We start from the raw sequence: 24,983 nt of genomic DNA, 5'->3' as shown, positions 1-24,983 counted from the left end.
GACAGCACTCACAAGTCCCAGCAACAATGACCAAAATATTGGTCTCCTTTTGACAGGTGAAAAGATTCTGTTAATATAACATCCTGTTGTTCTATTTGAGTTGCTTAAGATCAGTTAAGGGACAAAACAACCCATGCAAAACACTGTCTCTGACCTGATACAGTTCAGACACAATAACCCTGAAAAAATATGTCATGCACTCTCTCCCACTTTCTCTATCTGTTTTTTTTTCTTCCTTTGCCAAAACCACTACGACTAATATGCAAGGCTAAAGTGCCCTCCTACTCCCTCAATCTCTCACACATATACCAGTTTCTGCAGTTATTTTTTCATTATCACATACCACATGAAACTCTTTTCACTTGGCTTAGCATTTTTTAATCGTTTGTGTGTGATAATTGTAGAGAAAATTATCATAGGCACTGCTCGGGGGCTCGGGCACCAAAAAATATGGGCGAGCACCCACGGAAAAACACAAGGTATTCTCTATTCATTTTATCTAACCTCTCTGATTGGTGGATCCCACATCAGATCCTGGCGGGTCATAATAACTCCACCTTGCTTATCATTTTTTATTTTCTCATGAATAAATCAGCACATATGCCTTCTATCTTCAATACGAATAAGTCCGGATAAACATGGCCTGCTATGGTTCTTGCCAACTGATCACTGAGATGCAATGTTCAATTTAAGGTGCAATCTAATAACAGAATGCAATATATTACAAATGTAATGTAATGTAACTTAGTGCAATGTAAAATAATGTGATGAGCTACAACTGAATATGATGTACATGTTCTAAAATTCTATTAATTGTTATGCATTTTAGTCTTTTCTTCCCTATTCAGTTCAGTTCAGTTTATTTATTTTGTCATTGTTACAGAATAACAACGAAAAGTTGTTAGAGCAAAAAACGGACGGACAGGCATATAGTTTTAAGTTTTTCACCAATTTGCCTTATCAATATGTGTCCCCATAAATTAAATTAAATTAAATTTATTGTGACATACATTTTGTCCATCGGGAATTGATTGGATCGTTGTGGTTTGCTATTGCTGTGATCTGATGTGAGAGTGACAGTCTGTTTCAGTAAACATGACAGAAGAGATGTTGTTTCGAGATGGAGGGGAAGTTATTTTGATTAAAGATCACGGGGGCACATGCTAATGGGGAAAATAAAAAAATAATTATGTGCACAGGTAAATCATATATAATTAATAGGCTACTGCAATATTTCATAAAAATGAGATTAGTACATTTTGTATTACTGTAAATATATATTGTAATTAAGTATTTATACTTTTAAGTCTTATGTAAGGTCGTACGACTCCACATAAATTCATTAACGCCACCTCGCGTTCATTAGGGTTTGCTGCAACGAAAGAAGCCATGAAATTGCTTCTTAAAACTGAGTAAAAGCTCATAGAACACATTAACTGTGCCCCGTTACAAATAAACAAGCTATCAGTTAGGAGTTATTTTTATTTGAGATTCAGTCCTTTGCGAGAAATCATTTTGAACCGCAATTTCCGTTCAAGAGCATTTATCACGCGCATCCCTGCTCATTCTGCAGCGGATTTCAGTCACAGCTGTGTGAACATGTCGGGACATGCCTGTGTGTCCCCGCGCGCACCCCACTGCACTATAGCGCACTGTGCAAATGTGTGCCAGTCAACGACTTCAACAACTTAAAACACAAGCTAAACTGGACCGAATTTACCCAAAGCCACAGGAGACGATTACTCCATGGGACAGAGAATTAAGGTTAAGTGACTGCTGCGCGTTGTTGCCCCTGCTGCAATGTAAGTGTGGATGAAACTACGTGACTTCACAGAGATTCATGATGTAGCTGGTACACTGCTCTCTACTTTTGAATCGTAGCAGTACGCCCTACTTAAGTAGATCAGTCTGACCAGCTTTCTTGTATTTTAAGCCTCGGAAAAATTATTCCCAACAGATCATTTAAAGGAGGTATTTTTGTTTTAGATGGCACAAATGTGCGCTCTCTCTTGATCTGTTTCGCTGTGTTCTCGGTTTCAGAATGGATGAAAGTGGATGGACATAAATCTTTATTATTGAAATGAACGTAAATAGCTGACTATAGCCTATTTAATGAAACTAAAGAAACTAGCGGATAGGGACAAAGCACAATAATTTACAATTAAGATTTTTTAAACAGAGTCTGTTCTAAAACTTTGCAAGTTTCAATTCGTGCTTTTTCACTTATAAATATGGACTGTGGAATTATTACTCCCAATTAGTTTTTATCAGATTCTGTTTAAGTAATTATCTACCGTTTACAATGTTTGTAAGATTAAATTCATATCTTGATAAAATTGAACCGAGCTTGTAGTTTTAAGTATTTTTTTATTGATAAGGCTACTTAATTCTCTATGTAAAAAATGGTGGAATTTAAAACGTTTTAAAACAATTAAAAACCTTTAAAGTACACTGTAAAATAATCATGTTAAAAAAACTGTCTGCTGTGGTTGCCAGAAAATGGATGTAAAAAAATATTTTGACAATTACGGGATGGCATACTGAATTGGTGCCTGTATATTTTACAACTACTAACCGTATTCCTTTAAGTGGGTAATATCCCAATCTACTTGATATCAAAATCTGCTTTTACCTTAAAATGTACTGAGATCCACCATGATAATACAGCTGGTCAAACAGAAATCCACATAATGAACCAGATTTCATCGTTAAGCATCCTGTCTATAAAGCATAGCCAAAACTTGTGAATAATACGCCATCAGGGTAACACCTAAAATTTATATAAAATGTTACCATTACACTATTAATTACACTACATTACACACAAATTACCCTAATGTACATTACTGATAACAAAAAAGAAAAAAAGATCTTATGTGATGTGTCAAGCAGGGAGTTCTGGGAATGTCCTTTTACTGTTTTTCACCCAGTGGCAAGGTCACATAAGGGCCAAGGTGGCACTGGCCCACCCAATCAAAGTTGCCAGAATATACTACTAATGATCTGGAAATAAAATGAAACTGCAAAATAAAATCTGTTGTGTACTATATATAATTTGTAAAGTGTATTATTACAAACACATGTAATATAATATGTTTTTATTTCATGCCGGTATACTCGGATCAGCTTTCCAGAGTCGTGACAGCAGCTCTTTCTATATGCAGCGTGCATCACCATTGATGATTTGCACTGATAATACTGTGCCGGTTTGTTTAATTTTTAGAAGGACTATTTATTCTATGGTAAAAACAACATAGTCTTGTGATCTGTTTGTAAACAATTTCTACAAAATGAAGTGATGACAATGAAATTAAATCAAGCTATAAGATTCTGTGCCGTGGCGAAGCTAGAAATCTCAAAGTGGGTGGACCTCTATTTTATATATATAGCAAGAGGTGGGATTTAGCGCACAAATCATAGTGCAATGGACCCACTTGTAGATCTCTGGCCAGTGTTTTCACTGTAAATTATATGGCAATTCGTTTTTACGTCCAAAAACCTTATATTTATTTTGATTTATTGGGTATTGACAGTAAAATTATATATATATATTGATGTTAATGATAAACCATTTACAGTATTTCACTTTTTTAAGTCTTTTTCTGTAAAAAAAAAAGAAAAGAAAAAATGTTTTATAAAGACATTAACTGGCAGCATACAGTATTTTACATTTTGGACTCATAGTTTTGAAATTAACATTGATGTGTACTGTAAGCCTATGTGTAAGAGCCTAACTCTTTCTCTCTCCTTCTCTTAGATATGGAATGGATTGCTCGACAGACGAGTATTATCACAGTGGACAATGTCACAAGTGCCCACAGTGTCCACCCGGCCAAGAACTGAAAGAGGTGAGAGTGTGTGAGTGAGCCAGAGAAATCCCCTTCTGTGTATCTACAATTTCAGGATTATTGTTAAGCAAGTGTTTGAAAATTAATTCATTTAAACATTTATTTTTTTAACAAATCAACATTTGAGAAGCCCAGGGGCTGTATGAAGAAAGTAACACCCATAATTAATTGTCACTTATTTTTAAACGTTTGTAGATTAACTGAAATGTTTTAAACCTGCAGTCAACATCATCAACCCTCTTTGATTGACGTTTGATTATGCAGTTGATATGTGTGTCCCGTGCTGGCAAAATGAGTCGCAATGAGCAAATTTTCAAAAATGAGTTGTTATTTTCAATTTCTTTATTAAAAAAACTTCAAAATGATGTATGATTTATTTGAATCGGACAAAAGATGACACCTACACCTGTTTGAAGTCGATAGAGTCAGCAAAGTCAATTTTGAGAAAAATCGAGTTAAAGTTTTCTGAAGGTTCCAAAACAAAATCACCAAGCAATCATACCATAAAATCCGTGGTAATTACACCAAATTTGGCACGCACCAAGTCAAAACCAAATATCTTTGTTTAAATGATATCAATATTTAATTGAGCACTTTGAGCGCACGCTTCAGATCTGTCTGTCAGCACGAAAGAGATCGTTTTTCATGAACAAAGGAAAGGTAGGCCTACTCCTCCCAGAAAATGTACAAATAATTCAGATTCCTTTTGCCAGCACAGGTCACATATGTCTTGCTAGACTGGGAGAAGAAACTAAGACTATAGGCTGTTTAAGCTGTTTGATATCTAAGATATTCAATAGATATTCAATAAATTCAAAAGACAATAGTTGAAATAGACAAAGTGCAATTGTCTTCTGTTCGTAACTATTTTATGTGTAAGGAGACATATACAAATTAATATGAATTACAATTTAATTTTCGTATGTTAAAACTTTGAAGGTGTATTTTTGGTCTGTTTTATGAGAAAGATATAGGTATATGTATGAAGACATGTTAATGAAAATATGCTCCAATTTGTGGAGTAAATATGATGTAATATGACATGCCTGCCACCAGAGGCTTACACATGACCTTAAATGACTTAAAAACAGGGTTACAAAAGCTGTGTCCTCAGAAAATGTTTGACGCATCCAATGCACTTATCATGTTACTGAGAACGTTTGTGTGCGTGTGGGCTTTGTGTGGTCAGTTAGGACTGTGGTGTAGGTGTGTCGGCAGTATGTGGCGTGTGTGACTTTCGGTGGTTTAAGGAAGACTGGGGTTCTCACCCTTGTGCACTGTGCCAGAACTGCCGGAGACTTAACAGACACGAAATCAAGCACTGCACACACACCGACAATGCAGTCTGCGGAAACTGCCTCCCTGGGTGAGAGAAACACACACACACACACACACACACACACACACATGCAAAATAACCTTAAAGAGTTAGTTGACCCAAAAATGAAAATTCTGTCAGTATTAACTCACCCTCATGTTGTTCCAACCCCGTAAGACCTTCGTTCATCTTCGGAACACGAATTAAGATATTTTGGATGAAATCTGAGAGCTGGATCATTCCTCCATACTAGTCCATAGGCGGCCTCGAAAAGTTATTAAAGAAATCGTTAAAATAGTCCAAGTGACTACAGTGGCTCAATCTTAAGTTTATCAAACGACGAGAATACTTTTTGTGCACAAAAAAAACAAAAATAACGACTTTATTTCAACTATTCGCTTCCTTCTCTCTGGGCCTCGAGTCAGGTTACTAGTTTAACAGCGTATGATCTGTTGTTGTACGTCACATGCATCACCCACATGACCAGCGTCGGCCAATAGTGAGCCTACGTGTGACGTAGCACTACGCAATTACACTAAGTTAACTGACTAGAGGCCAACAGAGAAGGAAATGAATGGTTGAAATAAAGTCGTTATTTATGTTTGTTTTTGCACACAAAAAGTATTCTCGTCGCTTGATAAACTTAAGATTGAGCCACTGTAGTCACTTGGACTATTTTAACGACATCTTTAATAACTTTTCGGGGCCGGCAAGTTTCAATCCCTGAAGAAGCCTATGGAGGAGTGATCCAGCTCTCAGATTTCATCAAAAATATCTTAATTCGTATTCCGAAGATGAACGAAAGTCTTACGGGGTTGGAACAACATGAGGGCGAGTCAATACTGACAGAATTTTCATTTTTGGGTGAACTATCCCTTTAATGAAACATGATGCTTGGCTGATCATTTTTTATCAGCCCACATACAATTATGACTCATATTCACACCCAAATCAGTATACACACACACATAAACACACCTTTGTATCGTGGTTTCATACAAATTACTTTTTTTAATTGAAGATTCTACAGCAAAATGCGATTGGATGGATTAGAAGATTTGGAATGCCTCCCTTGTGGCCCCGCCCCTTTCAGAAACATACTGTGTAGCCGTGAGTACCATACTGAAAAGTACAACACCATCATGACTTTTTGTCAAGTTAAAGCATGTCTCTGGACCAACCCTGTGTTCTGTTCAGTTCTGTTACACTTCTTCCAATAATTTTGAACAAAATGCATCATATTTCATTGGCCCACAAGCAGCACTTTAGTGTTGGACTGTGCTGGATATGACACTAAATCAAACTAATTGCCTTAAAGGAATAGGTTAATGACAATGAAAATTCTGTCATCATTTATTCATTTTAATGATCATAATACATTGATCATTATAATGTATATCCTTTCGGGTGAATTCAATAAAATGATATCAAAGTAGCTAAGAGTGTCTGTAAAAAAGTATATGTGGTTTGAGGTTCAGTTTCTAAGTGCACTGGGCTGCGTTTCCCAAAAGCATTGTGAGCCCAAGTTAATCGTGGAGACCATTGTCACCAGTGGTCTCTACAATCCACCTAGCTCAAAATGATTTTGAGAAACACAGCCCTGATCAGGTTAAGTGAAAAACAACCGGATATATAAACTATCCACCTTAAGGCTGTTTATATCTTAAATGTGCGAGGCATCCGGTGTAAGTCGCTTCTATTTATTTTGGCTGTACAACAAAAGTCCATTATGCTCCTTGATACTACAAACTGATATTTGTTATAATATTGTCTAAATGTATTATCATAATCATTAAAATATTGATTTATAGCACAAATTATTTTACTGTTTACTGCACTTTGTTACAGTTATGTCCAAAGGCAATCATGGTTTGTTTATTGACACATGGCACAGGAACAATTGGAGCAAAAATAAAATAATTTTACTACAGAACTGCATCCAGCATCACACTTCTGCCCAAAAAACAATGACTGCATCAGTGCCCGTCGCCTGCATATTCAACAGGCGGGCATTTTGCAGCCAATCACAGGCTATCAAAATTAACAACTAATTACAATTTACAACTTGGAAATCCTCTAAAGTTAACATAGTATTTGTGTAATCTCAACAGCAAAAACACTTTCTGGATAAATAAACACCAGCTATCCAGCTAGTTATTTAATAATAGTGGTTAAAAAGTGTTTAATAAAAGTGGTTACTAATAGTGGTTAATGAAGTTAGTCAAAGTTTTGCACATTCACAGGAAATAGCTTATTTCTTTTTTGAAAAATAAGAATGTTCGTACAGTAAAATTGTGGTAGCCACCACTGCCTGCCTATACGCCATCAAGCACGTCATACTCCATCCTAGTAAATGGCAGAAGTGTAATTTCGTTTTCCTTCTTTACACTCTTTTGATGTTTTAATGTTAGTTGTCAAATCAACGTAAAAGCTGCATTTCTGCCACCTACTGGACTGGAGTGTGTGGTGGGGGCATAGTGATGGGAGAAACAAAGCTTTTAAAAACTCAGATACAATGAATCATTTTATTGAAACAACTGGTTTAAAGGGGTGGTTTACTTTTTTTTTTTTCTTTGCATGACTGTGTTTATGGGGTGCAATATAACATGTCTTCGTGTTTTTTTTGTTTTTTTAAGCCTTATTTTTCATAAATTTCACCTTTATTGTAAGCCGCTTTCTCCTCTGTCATTTAAACGACCGGTTGACTTCCTGATTCTATGAAACCACTCCCTCAGAAACAGGCAATGGGCTCAGATTGGTTAGTTGGGCCGCTGTTGCTTGTTAGTTTTTGAGATACGGTTTTCTCCTGATTAAATGTTTAATATAACTGAATAAATGACTGAGTAATGCCGTTTTTTAAAGTTATTGTTTTTTCGATATAATGAACAACCGTCTATCTATTCACAAAACTTAGTTTACTCTGTGTATCGTTTTCTTTAGGTGTACATGTGGCAACTATGTTAAAATGCCAACAGAACGTGAAAACATCTGATAACAGCAGCTGAAGTTTGCTGTTGCGATTACATAGAATTTTTTCAGCTTTATACACGTTTGTCTTATACACACAAAATAGCATCGAACTAACTGGCTACTATAAACAAACAGTGTTGGCATTGGTTTACGTTCTTGATCAAATCGAAAAATTACGTCATAAAGTATACATGTAAAATTCATTTACAAAATTGGTACATAATTACAAATTCAGGTCCAAAATGTTTGTACGCGTTTGTCATAGACAAAACGAAATAGCATAACTAAGTGGCTACTAAAGCCAGCGCTGGCATTTGTTTACGTCCTTGATAAAAACTAAAGCATTCAAATTACATATGCAAATACATTTAAAATTATTAAGTCTTACTTACTGGTTGTGGCCCAACAACTGCTGGCTCTGGTTTTAAAGTTGGAACTGCTTCATGCTTTAGTAACAGTTTGTTGTTGAATCCGACATTGAATTTGTGGAGATTCTGGAAGCTGTCTTCCGTAAAATGCGCAGCACAGAGAGCTAAATTACGATGGAAATTTTCTGGAACATAATCAAACATAAATTGTAGCCATTGTTGACGAACTACAGCGTCCGTAGGAAGCCCGAACACAGAAGACCTGACAGCTTGGTGAAAATAACACTTTCGATGGCATGGCTACTGCTCTCCACTATAACTCTTCCTCTTCGACAAAGCCACAGAAATATGGCCATGCCCCCTTTTTTGAATATTCCGGAGGGAGGGTTGATTATGGGTTAGTTAAGTACAAAACCCAGGAAGTATCGTTGTAGTCGTTTTTGTTGGCATTAAACTTCCTGATTTTTAAAAGACGATATCTCTGCTTACGTTGAACTTTCAGCGCAGCAACTTTGCAGATACTGTTCATGCACCAACAGCAACATTACACACTATTTAAAATGAAAAAAAAAAAATGAAATCGCAATCAACCACCCCTTTAATTGATTCGCTCAAAACACCACATGCAGGCGACACCTGCTGGTCAAAACGTGTAAATGCAATGTTAACATGGACGAAAAATGCAGTGTCATCTTTTATACAAACCAATTACAAAGCTGTTTATGAAAGTGTACTAATTATCATTAAATACCATTAAATGTGAAGTTTTTTAATTGTGCTCTTTTATTAATTTAAAATGTTTATGTCTTATAAGGTGTTTTTTAGGCAGGAGTTGGCTAAATAAATTAGAAACAATTAACTTTAACTCTCCCTTTTTAATTATGCACACATTCATTAAAATTCCCTAAATTCATTAAAACTGCACCTACATTATAAAACTGAACTGAGACCAGTTAACACCATATATTAGACTCTGGTTCATTAGTTCACCAGATCAATGACAGCGAACCATCAAAATCTCACAATATTTCGAAACCAAGGTTCAAAACACGAAGTAACAAAGCCCCGAGGTTTCGAATTCACCCATCACTACAATGGTGCATGGCGGCTGCCTTTTTTTTTACCAGTTAACTTGCTTAAAAATCGGGTTATTTTTCTCCAAAACAGATCAAAAGACTTTAAAATTATCAAAATGTACTTTTTTTTTGCTGACACTCTAACTGTAATGGCTCGTTTCCAGTGAGCGGTACGGTACGGTACAGTTCGGTACGGTACGCAATTATTTGCGTTTCCACTGTCAAAAATTGTGAATGGTACCAAAAAGCCGAACCGTACCGTACCACTTTTTGGGTACCCTTCCGTTGGGGTACCTAGCACAGTGGAACGGTACTAAAGGGTGGAGCTAGACTCACTGCAGAACGCTGATTGGTTGACAGAGTATCTTCACTTGCGCGTGCTACAAGGGGAATGACAACAAAAGCAGCGCCATTTTTTTAATATACAGTTGGAATGTAATACGACGGTTATTCTTTCACGAAACGTAGTTTTAAGAGTTTTTCAGACAAGAATGTAGTTGTTTAAAGCTCAATTCTGTGGTTTATTTATAATGATTTATGATAATTTGATCCATTCCAGGCGATCACCGGGCGCTCGGCGCTCATTTTCGCCGCCTGGAACAGCCTTTCCTCGGCTAGTCGTTCTGACGTTTGCCGCTGACTCTGTAGTGGTAATTCGTCTTGTGTATATCTAACGGGTGATCTTTGGTCTCGTGAATCGATATTTTGTTCCCTGGCCAATCGTTTTGGCTGAGGGCTAAGTGAAGTTTCATATATTTAGGCTATTTAACTTAATGTTAGACCAGCGCTGAATTTGTATATTTGACTGAATTTTTTGCTTTATCTCTTATTGTATAGCTTCTTGTAACGTTACCTTTTACTTATACTTTTATAATGGCTGTTATTGCTAAAACTGAAATTTAACTGGGTTGAGTTTTGTCATTTTTTATTTTATTACAAGATTATCACTGTAATGTTGTTTATTGCAACATTTGTACAAATGCAAATATTGCCTGGAATATGTTTAATATTTTTAAAATTTAAACAAAAAGATGCAGGGTTGTGTTTTATATTTTGTTTTGTTATAAATAGGCTAACGTTAAACATGCAGTAAATAATATAATCAGGTCTATACATTGCCTGAACCACATTTGTGTGCCTATAATGTTTAAAATGTATTTAAATGAAAACGAAAAGGGACAGAGTGGTGTTTTATAATATATTTTGTTTTATTGTTGCCTAAAATGTACATGCAGAGCGAGCTGAGTGACACTTTCAAGAACGCGCTGTTCCCTTTGGAGAATTACCGGACTCGCGTCCTCGGGAGTCCTTCTGCTGAGAACTTTGCGTACTTGGTATTGAGAAATGCCTAATGTCGGCCCTTGTCTTCTTGTGACAAACATGCAGAGAAGCAAGGACAAGATCTGCTGTATGCCATCCATTAGTGTTTACTTTGTCGCTTTCTTCTTCGCGCGAAAATGACGTTGATCGCTTCTTTCCTGCAAACACCACGCCTATCAAGTAGGGTACTGTTGGCGGTGGAAACACTAGCCGGATCATGGTTTACTGACCCGACCCGAACCGAACCGTACTGTACCGTACCGTACTGCTCAGTGGAAACGAGCCATAAGTTAGTGCAATGGTGCAAAAGAGTCACAAATTCACTGCCATTATATAACTGAATTCACCCACCCTGATATTTATCAAATTGCTTGTTCTACAGAAGAAAGGATCAGAAAAAGAATGTTATACAGGTTTTGAACTAATTAAGATTGAGTAAACAATGACAAAATTTGAATTTTAGTGTGACTATATCCCTTACTGTTTATTATGAAAGATTTCCACATCCTGACACACAAACCCTTGTTAATGTATAGTTAATATTTACATACATACCTTTTAATTTCATGCTCAAAGACACACTTCCTTCATGTTTTCATCCTCTCTCTTTCCATGCTGTCTCTCATGATCTTATCTGTGCTTCAGTATCTTTACTCCCTCTTTTCTCACTGCATTATCTCTTTTCTCTTTATTCTCTCAATGTGATTACTGGTGAAGTAAGAGTGGAGATATTTATCCAGCAAGGATCAGTCAATGCCCTTGAAACTGAAAGTGCTCAGCATGGACTGAGTGTCGATCCTCCCTGAACCCACTCCATCATGCATTGACAGGTGTTTTAGCATTCTGCTGATCAGATACACTGCCAGCAACAGGAAGAGGGATACGTTTACAAAGAGGAAACGGAAGGCAACAGAATAAGGCAGCTACAGTTGTTGTGTTTTTAAAAAAAAGTGAGAATCATTGAGCTATTAACCGAGCTACTGATTCAAGATCATTTACTTGATGTTTACAGGTTCTAAAATCTTTGGAATCTGTTTGTGTTTTAAAAGAATAGTTTACATACAATCTTAAAAATAAAAGCTCTTCATTGACATTGATTGTTCCATGAAGAACATTTAACATCCATTTTATGGTTCTCATTTAACAACCATGGAACATAAAAGCTTCTTTAGTAGACAAAAAAGTTCTTTAAATCATTAAAAGGTTCTTTACACTAAGAAAAAAAGGTTATTTTAAGAACTGTTCACTGAAAGGTTCTTTGGAGAACCAAAAATCGTTCTTTGATGGAATTGCAATGAAAACCCTTTTTCAAAACCTTTATATTTAAGAGTATAGAAGAAAATGTATAATTTATTCATCCTCATATCATTCTTTACCAATATGCGGTTGATGTTCTGTGGAACAGAGTATTTTTGATGAATAATAATAAATTAAGAACCAATATGACAAAAAGCACCATAAAAGTAGTTTTTTGACCATTACATTTTTTCAAAGATTCATTTTGTAATGCGTGAAGTCCACGGGAGGCAAGTAGTAGTGAGAACCCAAATGCAATTTATTCAAAAACGTGATCAAACATAAAACAAAGGCATGACGAGGCATGTCATTCCAAACAAGAAAATAAACTTACACGACATTACAGGAAAAATTCAATACTCGACCAAGACACAGGGCAAACATGAGGGCTTAAATACATAGACTAATTACAAGACAAAGAACACCTGAACAATGATCAGACGATTAACCAATGACAAGACACATGGCAGGATAACATGACAAACAGGGACAAAAACAAGAAACAAAACATGACATAGCCCCCCCCCCCCCCCCCCCCCCTCTATGGGCGGCTCCCATCAAAACCAAAAAACAATATTTCAGGAGGGTGGTGGGGCGGAGGCGATCGTGCAGGGGAACGGGAACAGGACATGGCAATGGCGGGCTTGGGCTGTGGAGCGTGGGCTGCTTCGGCAGTGCAGGTAGACAGGGCGGAGCTGGCATAGCAATTGGCCAGAGCGGATCCGACAGTTCATGGCGCCAGGGTGGATCTGACAGTTCAGGGCACCCGGGTGGTTCTGACAGTTCAGGGCGACAGTTCAGGGCGCCAGGGCGGATCCTACAGGTCAGGGCGCCGGGGCAGATCCGAAAGTTCAGAGCGACAGTTCAGGGCGCCAGGGCAGATCCGAAAGTTCAGGGAACCAGGGCGGATCCGACAGTTCAGGGCGCCAGGGCAGATCCGACAGTTCAGGGGCCAGGGCTGATCCGACAGTTCAGGGTGCCAGGGCAGATGCGACAGTTCAGGGCGCCAGGGCTGATCCGACAGTTCAGGGTGCCAGGGAAGATCCGACAGTTCAGGGCGCCAGGGCGGATCCGACAGTTCAGAGCGACAGTTCAGGGTGCCAGGGCAGATCCGACAGTTCAGGGCGCCAGGGCAGATCCGACAGTTCAGGGCGCCAGGGCAGATCCGACGGTTCAGGGCAACAGCTCAGGGCGTCAGGGCGGATCCGACAGTTTAGGGCGACAGTTCAGGGCGCCAGGGTGGATCCGACAGTTCAGGGCGCCAGGGCGCATCCGACAGTTCAGGGCGACAGTTCAAGGCGCCAGGGCGGATCCGACAGTTCAGGGCGCCAGGGTGGATCCGACAGTTCAGGGCGCCAGGGCAGATCCGACAGTTCAGAGCACCAGGCCGGATCCTACAGTTCAGGGTGCCAGGGCAGATCCGACAGTTCAGTGCTCCAGGGCGGATCCGACAGTTCAGGGCGCCAGGGCGGATCTGACAGTTCAGGGCACCAGGGTGGATCCGACAGTTCAGGGCGCCAGGGCGGATTCGACAGTTCAGGGTGCCAGGGCAGATCCGACAGTTCAGGGCGCCAGGGCGGATCTGACAGTTCAGGGCACCAGGGTGGATCCGACAGTTCAGGGCGCCAGGGCGGATTCGACAGTTCAGGGTGCCAGGGCAGATCCGACAGTTCAGGGCGCCAGGGCGGATCCGACAGTTCAGGGCGCCAGGGCAGATCCGACAGTTCAGGGCGCCAGGGCAGATCCGACAGTTCAGGGCGCCAAAGCAGATCCGACAGTTCAGGGCGCCAGGGCGGATCCGACAGTTCAGGGCGCCAGGGCGGATCCGACAGTTCAGAGCGACAGTTCAGGGCGCCAGGGCGGATCCGACAGTTCAGGGCGACAGTTCAGGGCGCCAGGGCGGATCCGACAGTTCAGGGCGACAGTTCAGGGCGCCAGGGCGGATCCGACAGTTTAGGGCGCCAGGGCAGATCCGACGGTTCAGGGGGCCAGGGCGGCCCCGACAGTTTAGGAAAAAAAAGAATGCACAAATAATGAATGAATTTATGAACGAAAGTTGGTCTTGGTATTTTGCGTTCTAACTAAATATTCTGTTTTTAGGAGGAGAAGGGATTGGTGTGGCAAAAGTCCAAACCTCAGCCCCTCCTATCCAAAATGCTTCTTCCATAGTGACCGCTTGTGCAGCAACAGCTGTATTAACAACTGTCCTGTTTGCCATTTTGTGTGTCACCTACCAGACACGGTCTTCACTCAGGAAAACATGCAAACGTATGAATATACATACTGACAGTAAAAAAAAAGTAAATCCACTGACTGTGGCTTAAAATATGAATGTAACTACCTTTTCATTCAACTCTATTCTCAGGTTGTTTATCACCGGTCAGCAACAGTCACCACGACAGAGATGCTGCCTCGGTTCCCATGCCAATCCTACACACAGTGATGCAGAACACAGAAGTGGACAGATCAAGTGAGTGTGTATGACACAATGTGACTGCAACCTTTGCATGTGCTATCTGCAACTTATTATTTTACACCATGTGGCAAAACATCACCTTCAGAAAAAGATCCAGAGTCTATTTAAAACAATCCTCTCAGCATGACAATATGGTGTTTAATAGGGGCCCAGTGCACACTGATTAGCAGTGTTATCCCATTATTATTTACCATAGATATGAAAGAAACTATACACTCTGTGTTTTTGTGAATGACCCTAGGCCTTAATATGGTCAATTAATATTAGGGTCAAAATCAGTTCAATCAATTTCCTAAATAAATAAATAAAAATTGCAGCACCGAAAAATGGCTTTAGTTTCAGTGCTGAGACAGAAAATTGTATGTTACATTGATAAAATTGTTCTACATTACAGAGAAATACTAGCTAAACCATAATAATGAACCTTTAATTATAAATTAAGTGGTCCAGCGCACCGGTAAAAGTAATTATAATGGTTCCGAAATACAGAAAGCATACTGTCTGGACGTTTTAATAATTTATTGATAAAGCATTGAAATGCTTTGATTTTGTACAAAATAGCACAAAGTCACAAATGACCAGCCTACAAAACAGTAACTTGTAAATCTCCCGTTATGCTATATTATCACCAAATTTTGGATTCAATATTTTTGTCAACTTGTTTTCTTTCAATTAGGAGAGGTTTTCTATTTATTTTAAGCGATGGATTGAGGCCTAATTGATCTGAGGATAAATTTCATCTCGAGCTCATGCTGTTAAGTGTACTACACGTGTTAAGTGTATTATTTACATTGCAATACCCATAAAAATGAAATGAAAATTTCATTCGTCTGATAAATGAAAACATAACTTACTTTATTAATATTTCCTTTATTAATATTTCTTTATATTTATTATTTGTAATTTTATTACAACAAAACATCACAGTTTTTAACACTGTGGTACAAACTCATTTAACACATTTATTTTAAGCGTGTGTTACAAAAAGCGTGGAGGTTGTCGATATGACTGGGTAAGATGCACGTAAATTGTTGCGTCCAACATTGTTGAAATTTACAACTGTACTTCAGTTTCTTTGCGGGGACACCGCCTTCACCTGCCATCATGTCTATCGGCTCGCTTTCGGGTTAAACTTTCCGCGACTGCGCAACTGGGTTATAGGTTGCAAAGTTGAGGTGACAAACGGGTTGAAATTGTAAATGGTCTGTGGATTGTGTGAATATAATGCATTTAATACAATCTGGCAACTGGTCAACATTAGACAAACATATTGGTCCTATTATTCATAAAGGAGTTTGGGCCATGCAAATTACGTGAGTTTCCTGGGAAAAATAACAAACCGGGAGGGGTCCGGTCCGGGTTATAGGGCTAAAAATCAGGAGAAACCCGGGGAAAACGGGAGTCTTGACAGGTATGGCATAACAAGAGATTTATAAGCTTTTTTTGTAGGCCGGTTATTTTTGACCGGAAACACCACAAGGAACAAGGTGGGGAAAAAATACAAAAAAGTACAAAATTTATCACAAAAAATTATAAAGTAGTTATAACACTGTATGAGCAAAGTCAGTAAGTTTTAGTCCAATTCGATAACATTAACATTTTCAGGAAAAATAACATCCTCTGTGGGTCATGTGACCCAAAAACATCAGAGAAAGAAAGAGATTCAATGACTGTGTGCCTGACTTTTGTGGTCTGTATCCTGTAAGATCCTTGCCTGCCATTGAACGACCCCTGCATGCTTGATGACATCACCACCACGATAACCTCTGATCTTGGCCTGCATGAGTGTGAGTTTCTTCCTCTGGTGCGAAGCTCAGCCTGCACTGATTCAGCAACGGGAGTCATCATGCAAGCAACAGAAACGCATGATGTTTTTTCTTTAGACTCTGCCCTCTACAGCCATGATGTCATTCTCACTCTGGCAGGAGGACAGTCTACAGTGAGACCCTGCTGTGCCGTAGAGCAGCAGACAGACTGGGGGCTTCATGCTCCAGTAGAGTGTACTGAACTGGACCTTCAGCACCTCTCCATCGCCTCAGAGATCCAGACATTTAGAACTTCAGACTTCATAGCCAGAAATATCCCACAATGTATGGGCTCAGACTTCACTCTGCCCTCAGGCCTGATCCTGCGAGACCTGGAGAGAGAAAGAAGAGAAGGCGGAAAAGGAGATTGTTAATGTGACGAGAGATCACAGCTGCGAATGTATGATCACGGTAATGAGTCACAAAGACGCAGCTTACACACTCAATACAAACTTATGTAAAAATTCTGCCTGTGAATTTCTTTCAAGTAGTGTGTTAAAACCTGTATGACTCAACTAATGACAGTTAATGATGTCTGATTAAGATTAAGATGTCTGAGGTTTCTGTAATGTGAGAAACAGGTACTTAGGCATGAAGAGCATTAGCAGGAGACATAACTTATCCATTTATTTACCTATTGTTTTGCTTCAGTTATCAGAAGTCACACATTTGATAAAGAGTGCATTGATTCAGTAAGTCAATGTATTGAAGATGCAGTGTAACGGAAGAATTGGGACGTACATCTAAATTAAATTAATTATCAAAAGAAAATGTAGAGCGGGACTTGGTTCTATCCATTGAAAAGAGCTGCTTTAATTGTTTTAATTAAATGAAAATATAACAGATGGAAAAAATGAGAGTGAGTAAATGATGGAAAGTAAAAAAAAAAAGGTGAATTACACTACCATTCAAAAGTTTGGGGTCAGTAAGATTTTTAATTTTTTACTTTAAGAAATTAATACTTTTATTCAGCAAGGATAGTAAAGACATTGTATATATTGTTTAGTGCTCCATGATTAATCATATCGCAATCGCGATGTCAAGCCTATGCGATTATATGACGGAAAATGCTCTTTTATGAAATAAATAAATGCATGTGTGGACATTACAACCCATTCTCTCTGAGAGCTGTTTGCCCATTTTCTACACCGCTAATAAAAAGAAGACCAGTCAGTTTCAGTTCACGTGTGGCGTGTATGGTCACGTCATGACTTTTTCCGGCAGCGCGGAGAGCAGGTGAAGATAAATGCCGAGCAGACGGACACTGAATTGGTGGCCAGAAAAAAAAATCGACATCTGTTATATGGCAATATTTTGGCTATAAGATAACCGACACTGAGCAGAGAGAGCAGGGCTGCCAAATCTCACTCATTCAGCGTGAGACTCGTAGCCTGGTTGACACCAGACCCTTCTCAGTTGTAACTGAGAGTGGGTCTGGGGAAGGTTCATTAACAGCCCATTTCCAAAGGGGCGTCACTAACGGACGTTGCTCAAATGCCTCTGGGCGCAATTGGATAGACCTAAGAGTGATGGAAAGCTGAAAGGTGTTCATCAAAGTCGCTGCGCGATCGTCATCGTGTAAAGCCCGCCTCAACGTTTGTGATTGGTGCCTCGATTTGAAAAATGGACTTCTTGCACAACTAATTCCCGACTTCCGCGTTTTAGTTAGTAGCCTCAGAGAATGTCTAATTCGCCTTATTCACCTGGCGGCCATTTTGAAAACTCGAACGCCGTTGAGGGGTACACAAACCCGGAAGTTTGACTCCAACGCAGCAGCACCAGCAATGGAAACTCCAGTGTGGACCACCAATCTTTCCTGTCTGCCCGAATTAACAGTACAAAATGTGGAGCAGTGGGCCAGTACCGACTGCAACGTCCCCCGGGTTGTGTTAATTAAGGGATACAGTAACTGGATCGAAGGTTTTATCCATGCCATTGAAGGTATGAATGGAAGCTAATTTTCTGATCGAACTGTGTGAGTGTGTGTGAGAGAGAGAGAGGCGTGGGCGCGATCGGTGTGTGTGTGTGTGAGAGAGTATAGAGAGAGAGAGAGAGAGAGAGAGAGAGAGAGAGAGAGAGAGAGAGAGAGAGAGAGAGAGAGAGACGCGGGCGCGATCGAACAGTGGAAACATAGAAATATACTACGTCATTTTGATCATAGAGGACATCATTCAAACTGCAAAGTGTTTACTTATATTTGTGTACACTCGCAATAAAACACAACATTGTGATTTTGTCACACTCTAAGATTGGTGGTCCACACTGGAGTTTCCATTGCTGGTGCTGCTGCGTCGGAGTAAAACTTCCGGCTTTGTGTACCCCTCAACGGCGTTCGAGTATTCAAAATGGCCGCCAGGTGAATAAGGCGAATAAGGGGAGAACTTTTACTCTCAGTAAACTTCCGGCTTCTGAACTGGTTGCAGTTCCACTCTGGTTTCATATGAGGGCGCTCACAGGACGAGTGCAGAATGAATGGAGGTCTATGGAGCTATACCCCTCAAAATCCACTTTTCTCAGGATATAATTTTTTTCTAGTAATTTGAATGTTGTATTTCGAAAGGAGATGCAAAGAAATTACTCATTGCTGGGTGTTAGATTTTTTAGAGTCACTTATTTCCTTTCAAAAATCTTTTAAATTGTCAATGACGTCATGCACATCGTACGACCAGAGATACTAGGTGTTTCTCAATGTCAAGGAAGGATCCTCGGAAGCCGTTATTTGGAGGATGCTACGTCATCGACATCCGTTGAAGGACTGTTCCAATGTCGAAGATCCTCAGAATTTCAACCAAGGACTGAGTCCTTCGTTCGGAAAATATCCCATACACAGGAAAGGATGCACATGTGTAGCCTTCACGCTCTCAAATACCCCACAATCCTATGCGCCAGCTTTTCTATCTTGTTCAAAAAATCAAAAATGTCGGACGTTAGCGGAGTCGGAGCAATAACGGGGCAAAATGCTTTTAAATGTAAGTATATTTATGTTACCATACATTTGTTATAACTGTAGTACATATAAGTAAAGTTAAACGTTTAAATGCCAGTACAAATTACTACCGTATTGATATTACAAATTATACAAATAAATGACGTTATTGATGGCTAACTGAACCGGACCCGTCATTTAACAATTGTTAACTTGGTTGCCGTCACCGGCATTTCTTTTATAAATATCTAATTAAGTTGTACAAAGTAATTTAACATGGTTAGCAGAAGAGAATTCTTTTAAAAGCATTTAAAATCGTACTGACCCCAAGCTTTTGAACGGTAGTGTACTGTACATCACAACTTTTTGAATTTTTGCAGCGCCAAAAGCGGACCTTTTCACTGACGTAATGATGCAATGACGTGCACTTGCTAGCCTGTTCCATTTACGTGTTCTCCGAATGCTAAAGAGGAGCCTTGCCTAGTCTCTGAAGGAAATTACTTGGAAGGATCAATCCTGCCAAGGAAGTATCCTTGACATTGAGAAACGGCTACGGCTTTACGGCAATCCTTCAGTCACTTTGATGCTTTCGCGCTCTCCACTGTCTTTTATCTCGAGGCATCGACAACACAGCTGACACAGGTAAATGAACGTTTCAACGCCAATCGGGTGAAAGAGACAAATTTAGCCGTCTAGCTCTATAGACTCCCATTCATTTTGCACTCATAGGCGATCGCCCCCTGTGGAACTCTGGTGGAACTACAACCACAATTCGGTACAATAGGACTTAATAGGGAGTGACCAGGCTCTCTATAGACGGGCTCTGGTAGCCTACATATCGGGAATTTCCGATTAGAGCATTCAGCCACCTACATACATGAAAATGCAGATAATCACTATGTTTTATGGCTGCTAATTGATTAAAACAAGAATGATCTTTGTATTAATTATCTTGAGCCTGCTGAAATGTGCCTATAAATATAATTTATTTTCAACTGTACATTCTGAATAATAAATTGGCTAAATGTATTTATCCAATATAAGCTGCAGCGCAGTCCTATGCTCGTCTTCTCATTAACAGTTTTTTTTTCTCTTTCTGACATTTTATACCTGTTGGGTTTACATTTTTAAATGAAATTGACTATTAAAGGGATTTCTTGTGTGTGCTGGTGTTTATTCCAGTCTTTTAAAATAGTTGTGTGAATGAATGAATGCTCGCGAAGGGCTTGTAACCATGTTATTGAGTATTTAATCAATAACGCAGTAGAATGACAGTCAACTACTTTGAATATTATATCATTTTGGACATAAACATTAGATCGGCTTGTTGGATTAAAACGTCATGTTCCGATATATATTTGGAAAATTATGCACACAGTAGGCCTAAACATCAGAATATCCCTTCTCCTGTCAATAAAAATTGTCAATTTTTTTAATATTATTGCGGATAGGCTACTCATTTTAGGTGGCGTTTGTTCAACTCATTGACCACAGTACCAGACAGTACATTGAAAGTAAACATTACCGGAAATAAGTGAGACTATTTCCAAATGGAAGTGCGTCACGAAGCTCAGTGCAAGAGGTCAATTGGAAATGGGTTTGAATGGGCTCATGGCCACATGGACTTGCAGAGCAAATCTCAAATTTGCCGGAAGTTCATCAGGGTTTTCCCAGGCTATGAGACTCACACTTTTCGCGCTCTCACGCCACACATCCATTTTCTAACGCAGAGAAAAATCGCAAAGCAAAGAAGACACTGACACCAACAGACTAGACAGAGCAGGTTACTTTTGATATGAAACAAATCATCAGCTCTCAGAATCTGTCAATTTTATTACGAAATTCAAACAATAGCATTTTGGCGCTTGTAAATGTGACGTGACAGATCGTGGTCGTGAACCGAACATCTTACTCTTTATTTACTAGTTAGTTAATAGTAAATAAACACGAATGAACAATCGGTGTGTTGAAAGATACAGTACTACTTACCGAAATGTTTATTCCTCATACATAATATCGATCAATCTGTGTTTTTCAACCGCGGAAAGAGGTTAATAAAACAGCTGGAGAACAATAGGCTAAAGTATGTCACATAACGTTACATTTACCTCAGGAAAACCATTTGATAGCACGTTAGTTGGCTAGACAAATTATATAGGCCTATAGAGAGGAGTATTTTGCTAAACATGTGCACTATATTAAATATGTATTATATTTTTAATTATATCATTATATACATTTATATACACAATTATATACATCACCGATGATATGTCCAGGTGCACCAGACGGTGTATCAAAAACCTTCTTTCTGGAACAACCAGTGACTACCAGGAACAGTCTGGTTGACCACCAAGTACAGAATGGTGACAGCTGGAGAGACAGCGGACAGCCCGGAGAGACGGCATCGGGGCAGTGAGGGGTAGCATCCCAAGCTGCACCTTCTGAGAAGAAGGAACCCACAAAAGATACGAATCGACCTACAGGAGATATACCCCTAGGGATTCCCGAGAGGGGGGGCGGAAGAGAATCCCACAGGACGGATCAAAGGATGACGACACATGGCAATGAAAATACGACAACGATAATGGAATGCATATGTGGCAAGATATGCAAGAACCGACATGGCCTGCGGATCCACCAGGCCAAGATGAAGTGTATGCAGAAGGGGGTAGTGTCACAACGCACAGGAACTACGCCTGGTGAGACGCAGGAGGAGCCAGGCCCGGAGTCACCCCACAGTGCCCGGAGCCTCCAGGTGATGCAATCACCTGATGCACACAGGACATCAGAACATGGTCGGGTGAAGTGGCCCCAAGCTAGCAAGGAGAAGGAGTGGCGCCAGTTTGATCTAGATGCAGATACCATCTTGGAGGCAACTGCCAAAGGGAGAGCTGATCGACGCCTCAAAACGATGACTACAATCGCGACTGGGAGCTGGCAGTTGATCTGGGTAAGCAGCTGAAGTTTCCTGAAGCAGTTGCCATAACAACATTAAGGCCTGACATTATACTCACCTCAGAGGCCTCCAAGCAGGTAATCCTCTTAGAGTTAACAATGCCTTGGGAGGACCGTATGGAGGAGGCCAATGAAAGAAAAAGGGCAAAGTACTCCCAGCTTGTGGAGGGTTGCCGGAGCAATGGGTGGCGGGCAATATGCCAACCTGTCGAAGTGGGATGTCGAGGGTTTGTGGGCCATTCCCTCTGCAGGGCCTACAAAATGCTTGGCATCACAGGGGCGAGTCAGCGAAGGGCCATCAAGTTGGCCACTGATGCTGCAGAAGTAGCATCAAGGTGGCTGTGGATCAGGAGAGGAGAGGCATGGCGTGTAGGGTAGTAGCGCTACCTGGACATAAGCTGGGACTTGATCACCCCGGCTGGGTCGCCTAGGGGAGGGGGTCTGATTGTTGAAAGACCCGAAACCCCCCGTGATCCTAGGTTACATCACCGATGATATGTCCAGGTGCACCAGACGGTGTATCAAAAACCATTAAAATATTGTAACGTTGTTATTATAGCCTACTAAAAAACAAATTATAGGCTATTTAATTTGAGTTGTTATTTTTCACCTTTAATAATAATACAAGCTGACAGGGCTCTATGTATGTTTACAGCATTAGGTGAGATATTTTTTTTTCTTGAGAAAAATTAACATGTATCTACTGTACCTAATATTTATCCTAATGAATCGATATTGAAACAAGATCGGAATCAAATCACAAGATCAAGCAATTATAAGAACAGTAGCCTACCAGTCATTGTACCATGTAAACATTGTAACATATTGTCACTAAACTTAACAAAATTCTGTTTAGTTACTGAAAATCACAACAATACACATCCTGCTTAAATGTCTGGACAGAATGTTCAAAATATTTTCATGAGCATACAAATGTTCTTATTTATTGTTCTATTTATTTTATACTATTCTACTATTGAGACAATAACAAGTTTGCAGTAATGCAAAGATGTCATTATTTAATTTTGAAAAAAAAAATTTAATTCGAAAACACTGAGTTGAGAAATACACATTTCAGCATTATCACTAAGCTGTGTGTGCATTTTCCTTGAAATCTAAGCAAGTTGACTCATGAAACCATTTGTTCATTATATCGCAATCACATTATTGACCTCAATAATCGCAATATGACATTTTCCCCAAATCGTGCAGCCCTAATATTGTTACAAAAATTCTATTCATCAAAGAATCTGGGGAAAAAAATAAACATTCAACATTGATAAGACAAGGATCATGTGACACCGAAGACTGGAGTAATATATATACCATTATACCAATATATATACTATACCATCACAGGAATAAATTACATTTTAAAATAAATTAAAATAGAAACGGTTATTTTAAATTGCAATATTTTCTCATAATATAACCATTTTGATCAAATATATTCAGTCTTGGTGAGCATAAGAGACTTCTTTCAAAAACATTCCAAAAATCGTCCCGACCCCAAACTTTTGAATGGTGTATTTCTTTAAATTTTGTACCTTTAAAAAATATCTCTGTTCAATAAAAGCTAACTCCTGCTGTATTCTGTAAATGTCCAGGAAATGGATCATTACCTCCTGAAGCTAAAAACTACTGACACTGGTACTCTACCTCAATAATGCGGGTCATGTTCTGCATTGGTCATAACATGTTAACTGCTTTATGTGTGCAGTTAACTCTACCAGACCCGCTATAAAAATCTTCATAAACCCAAGAGACTGGACTTTTTGCTAATCAGAGGATTTATAACTAATACTGTCAGGACCACTGTCTTCAAATACGATTGACAATTATCATACAGTTAGGATTGGCGGTATGGTTCTGTTCTGGGCAAGAACCCCCTGCGCATCCATGCAGCCTGGCATGGATAAGAGCAGCAATAACCCCCCTTAGGGTAAACAGAACAGAACGAACATGAATGTAGTGCAGATATTATTAAATCAATATTTTAATGTACAACATAATTAGAGAATTTATTCTGATTTAAAGGGGAATCAGAAGGCCAAATCCTGACTTAAGAGTATCCCGTATCCCTATAGGTAGACGTGGATCAGCTGAGAGTCAGCTCATGTGAGCTTGACTAATGTGACCTGCCAGAAATAACGCTATGCTAAAGGGTAGTATGCTACCAAAGCAAACCAACTGACTTATGCCTAAACCGTGTCACATTATTATGCCTTGCCACTGCATAACTACAAACCAGCTAAACATGAAAAGCTTTTAATTTATTGCACATTACAGTTCACTGACAAGTCTGTGTAAAAGTTATGCAGGGCAAAGGAATTCTGGACATCAGTTGTTGTTGTGTGACCTTACCTTAAGCTTTATGCCTCAAAGCTTCAGGTTTTAGATATGGCTGAATGGATTTGCAAAATTAACTAGCAAATAAAATTGATCATGTCACATGATGCAATATTGCATTTTGGCTTGAAATAAAGCTTGACCTCAATTTTTGCGCCCCTCACATTCCACTGTAACGTGTTTCAGCTTGATCAGTAAGTTGTTTTCAATTAAGAATAACGTGATGGTTTTTTAAACTCTTTGTTGAGACTGTCAAATGCATCTCTTCAGCAC

The 24,983-nt window shown here is 39.4% G+C and overlaps 1 protein-coding gene across 1 annotated transcript; it reads left to right on the top strand.

Annotated features, from left to right (window-relative positions):
• The first annotated feature begins 1,604 nt into the window (after nucleotides 1-1,604).
• Nucleotides 1,605-17,588, top strand: eda2r (ectodysplasin A2 receptor). The gene is given in 8 exon segments (XM_077231111.1): nucleotides 1,605-1,802; nucleotides 3,758-3,848; nucleotides 5,042-5,214; nucleotides 6,188-6,276; nucleotides 14,297-14,464; nucleotides 14,562-14,666; nucleotides 16,379-16,743; nucleotides 16,745-17,588. Coding segments are annotated over 7 exon segments (1,038 nt in total). The 5' UTR covers nucleotides 1,605-1,802; nucleotides 3,758-3,764; the 3' UTR covers nucleotides 16,799-17,588.
• The last annotated feature ends 7,395 nt before the right edge of the window (nucleotides 17,589-24,983 follow it).

The sequence above is a fragment of the Siphateles boraxobius genome, unplaced genomic scaffold (assembly GCF_051911475.1).
Source record: "Siphateles boraxobius isolate OS27281-9 unplaced genomic scaffold, OSU_SipBor_1 16, whole genome shotgun sequence".
NCBI lineage: Eukaryota > Metazoa > Chordata > Actinopteri > Cypriniformes > Leuciscidae > Siphateles > Siphateles boraxobius.
The sequence above is the reverse complement of the archived record's forward strand: the minus strand, read 5'-3'. Positions and strand labels throughout refer to the sequence as shown.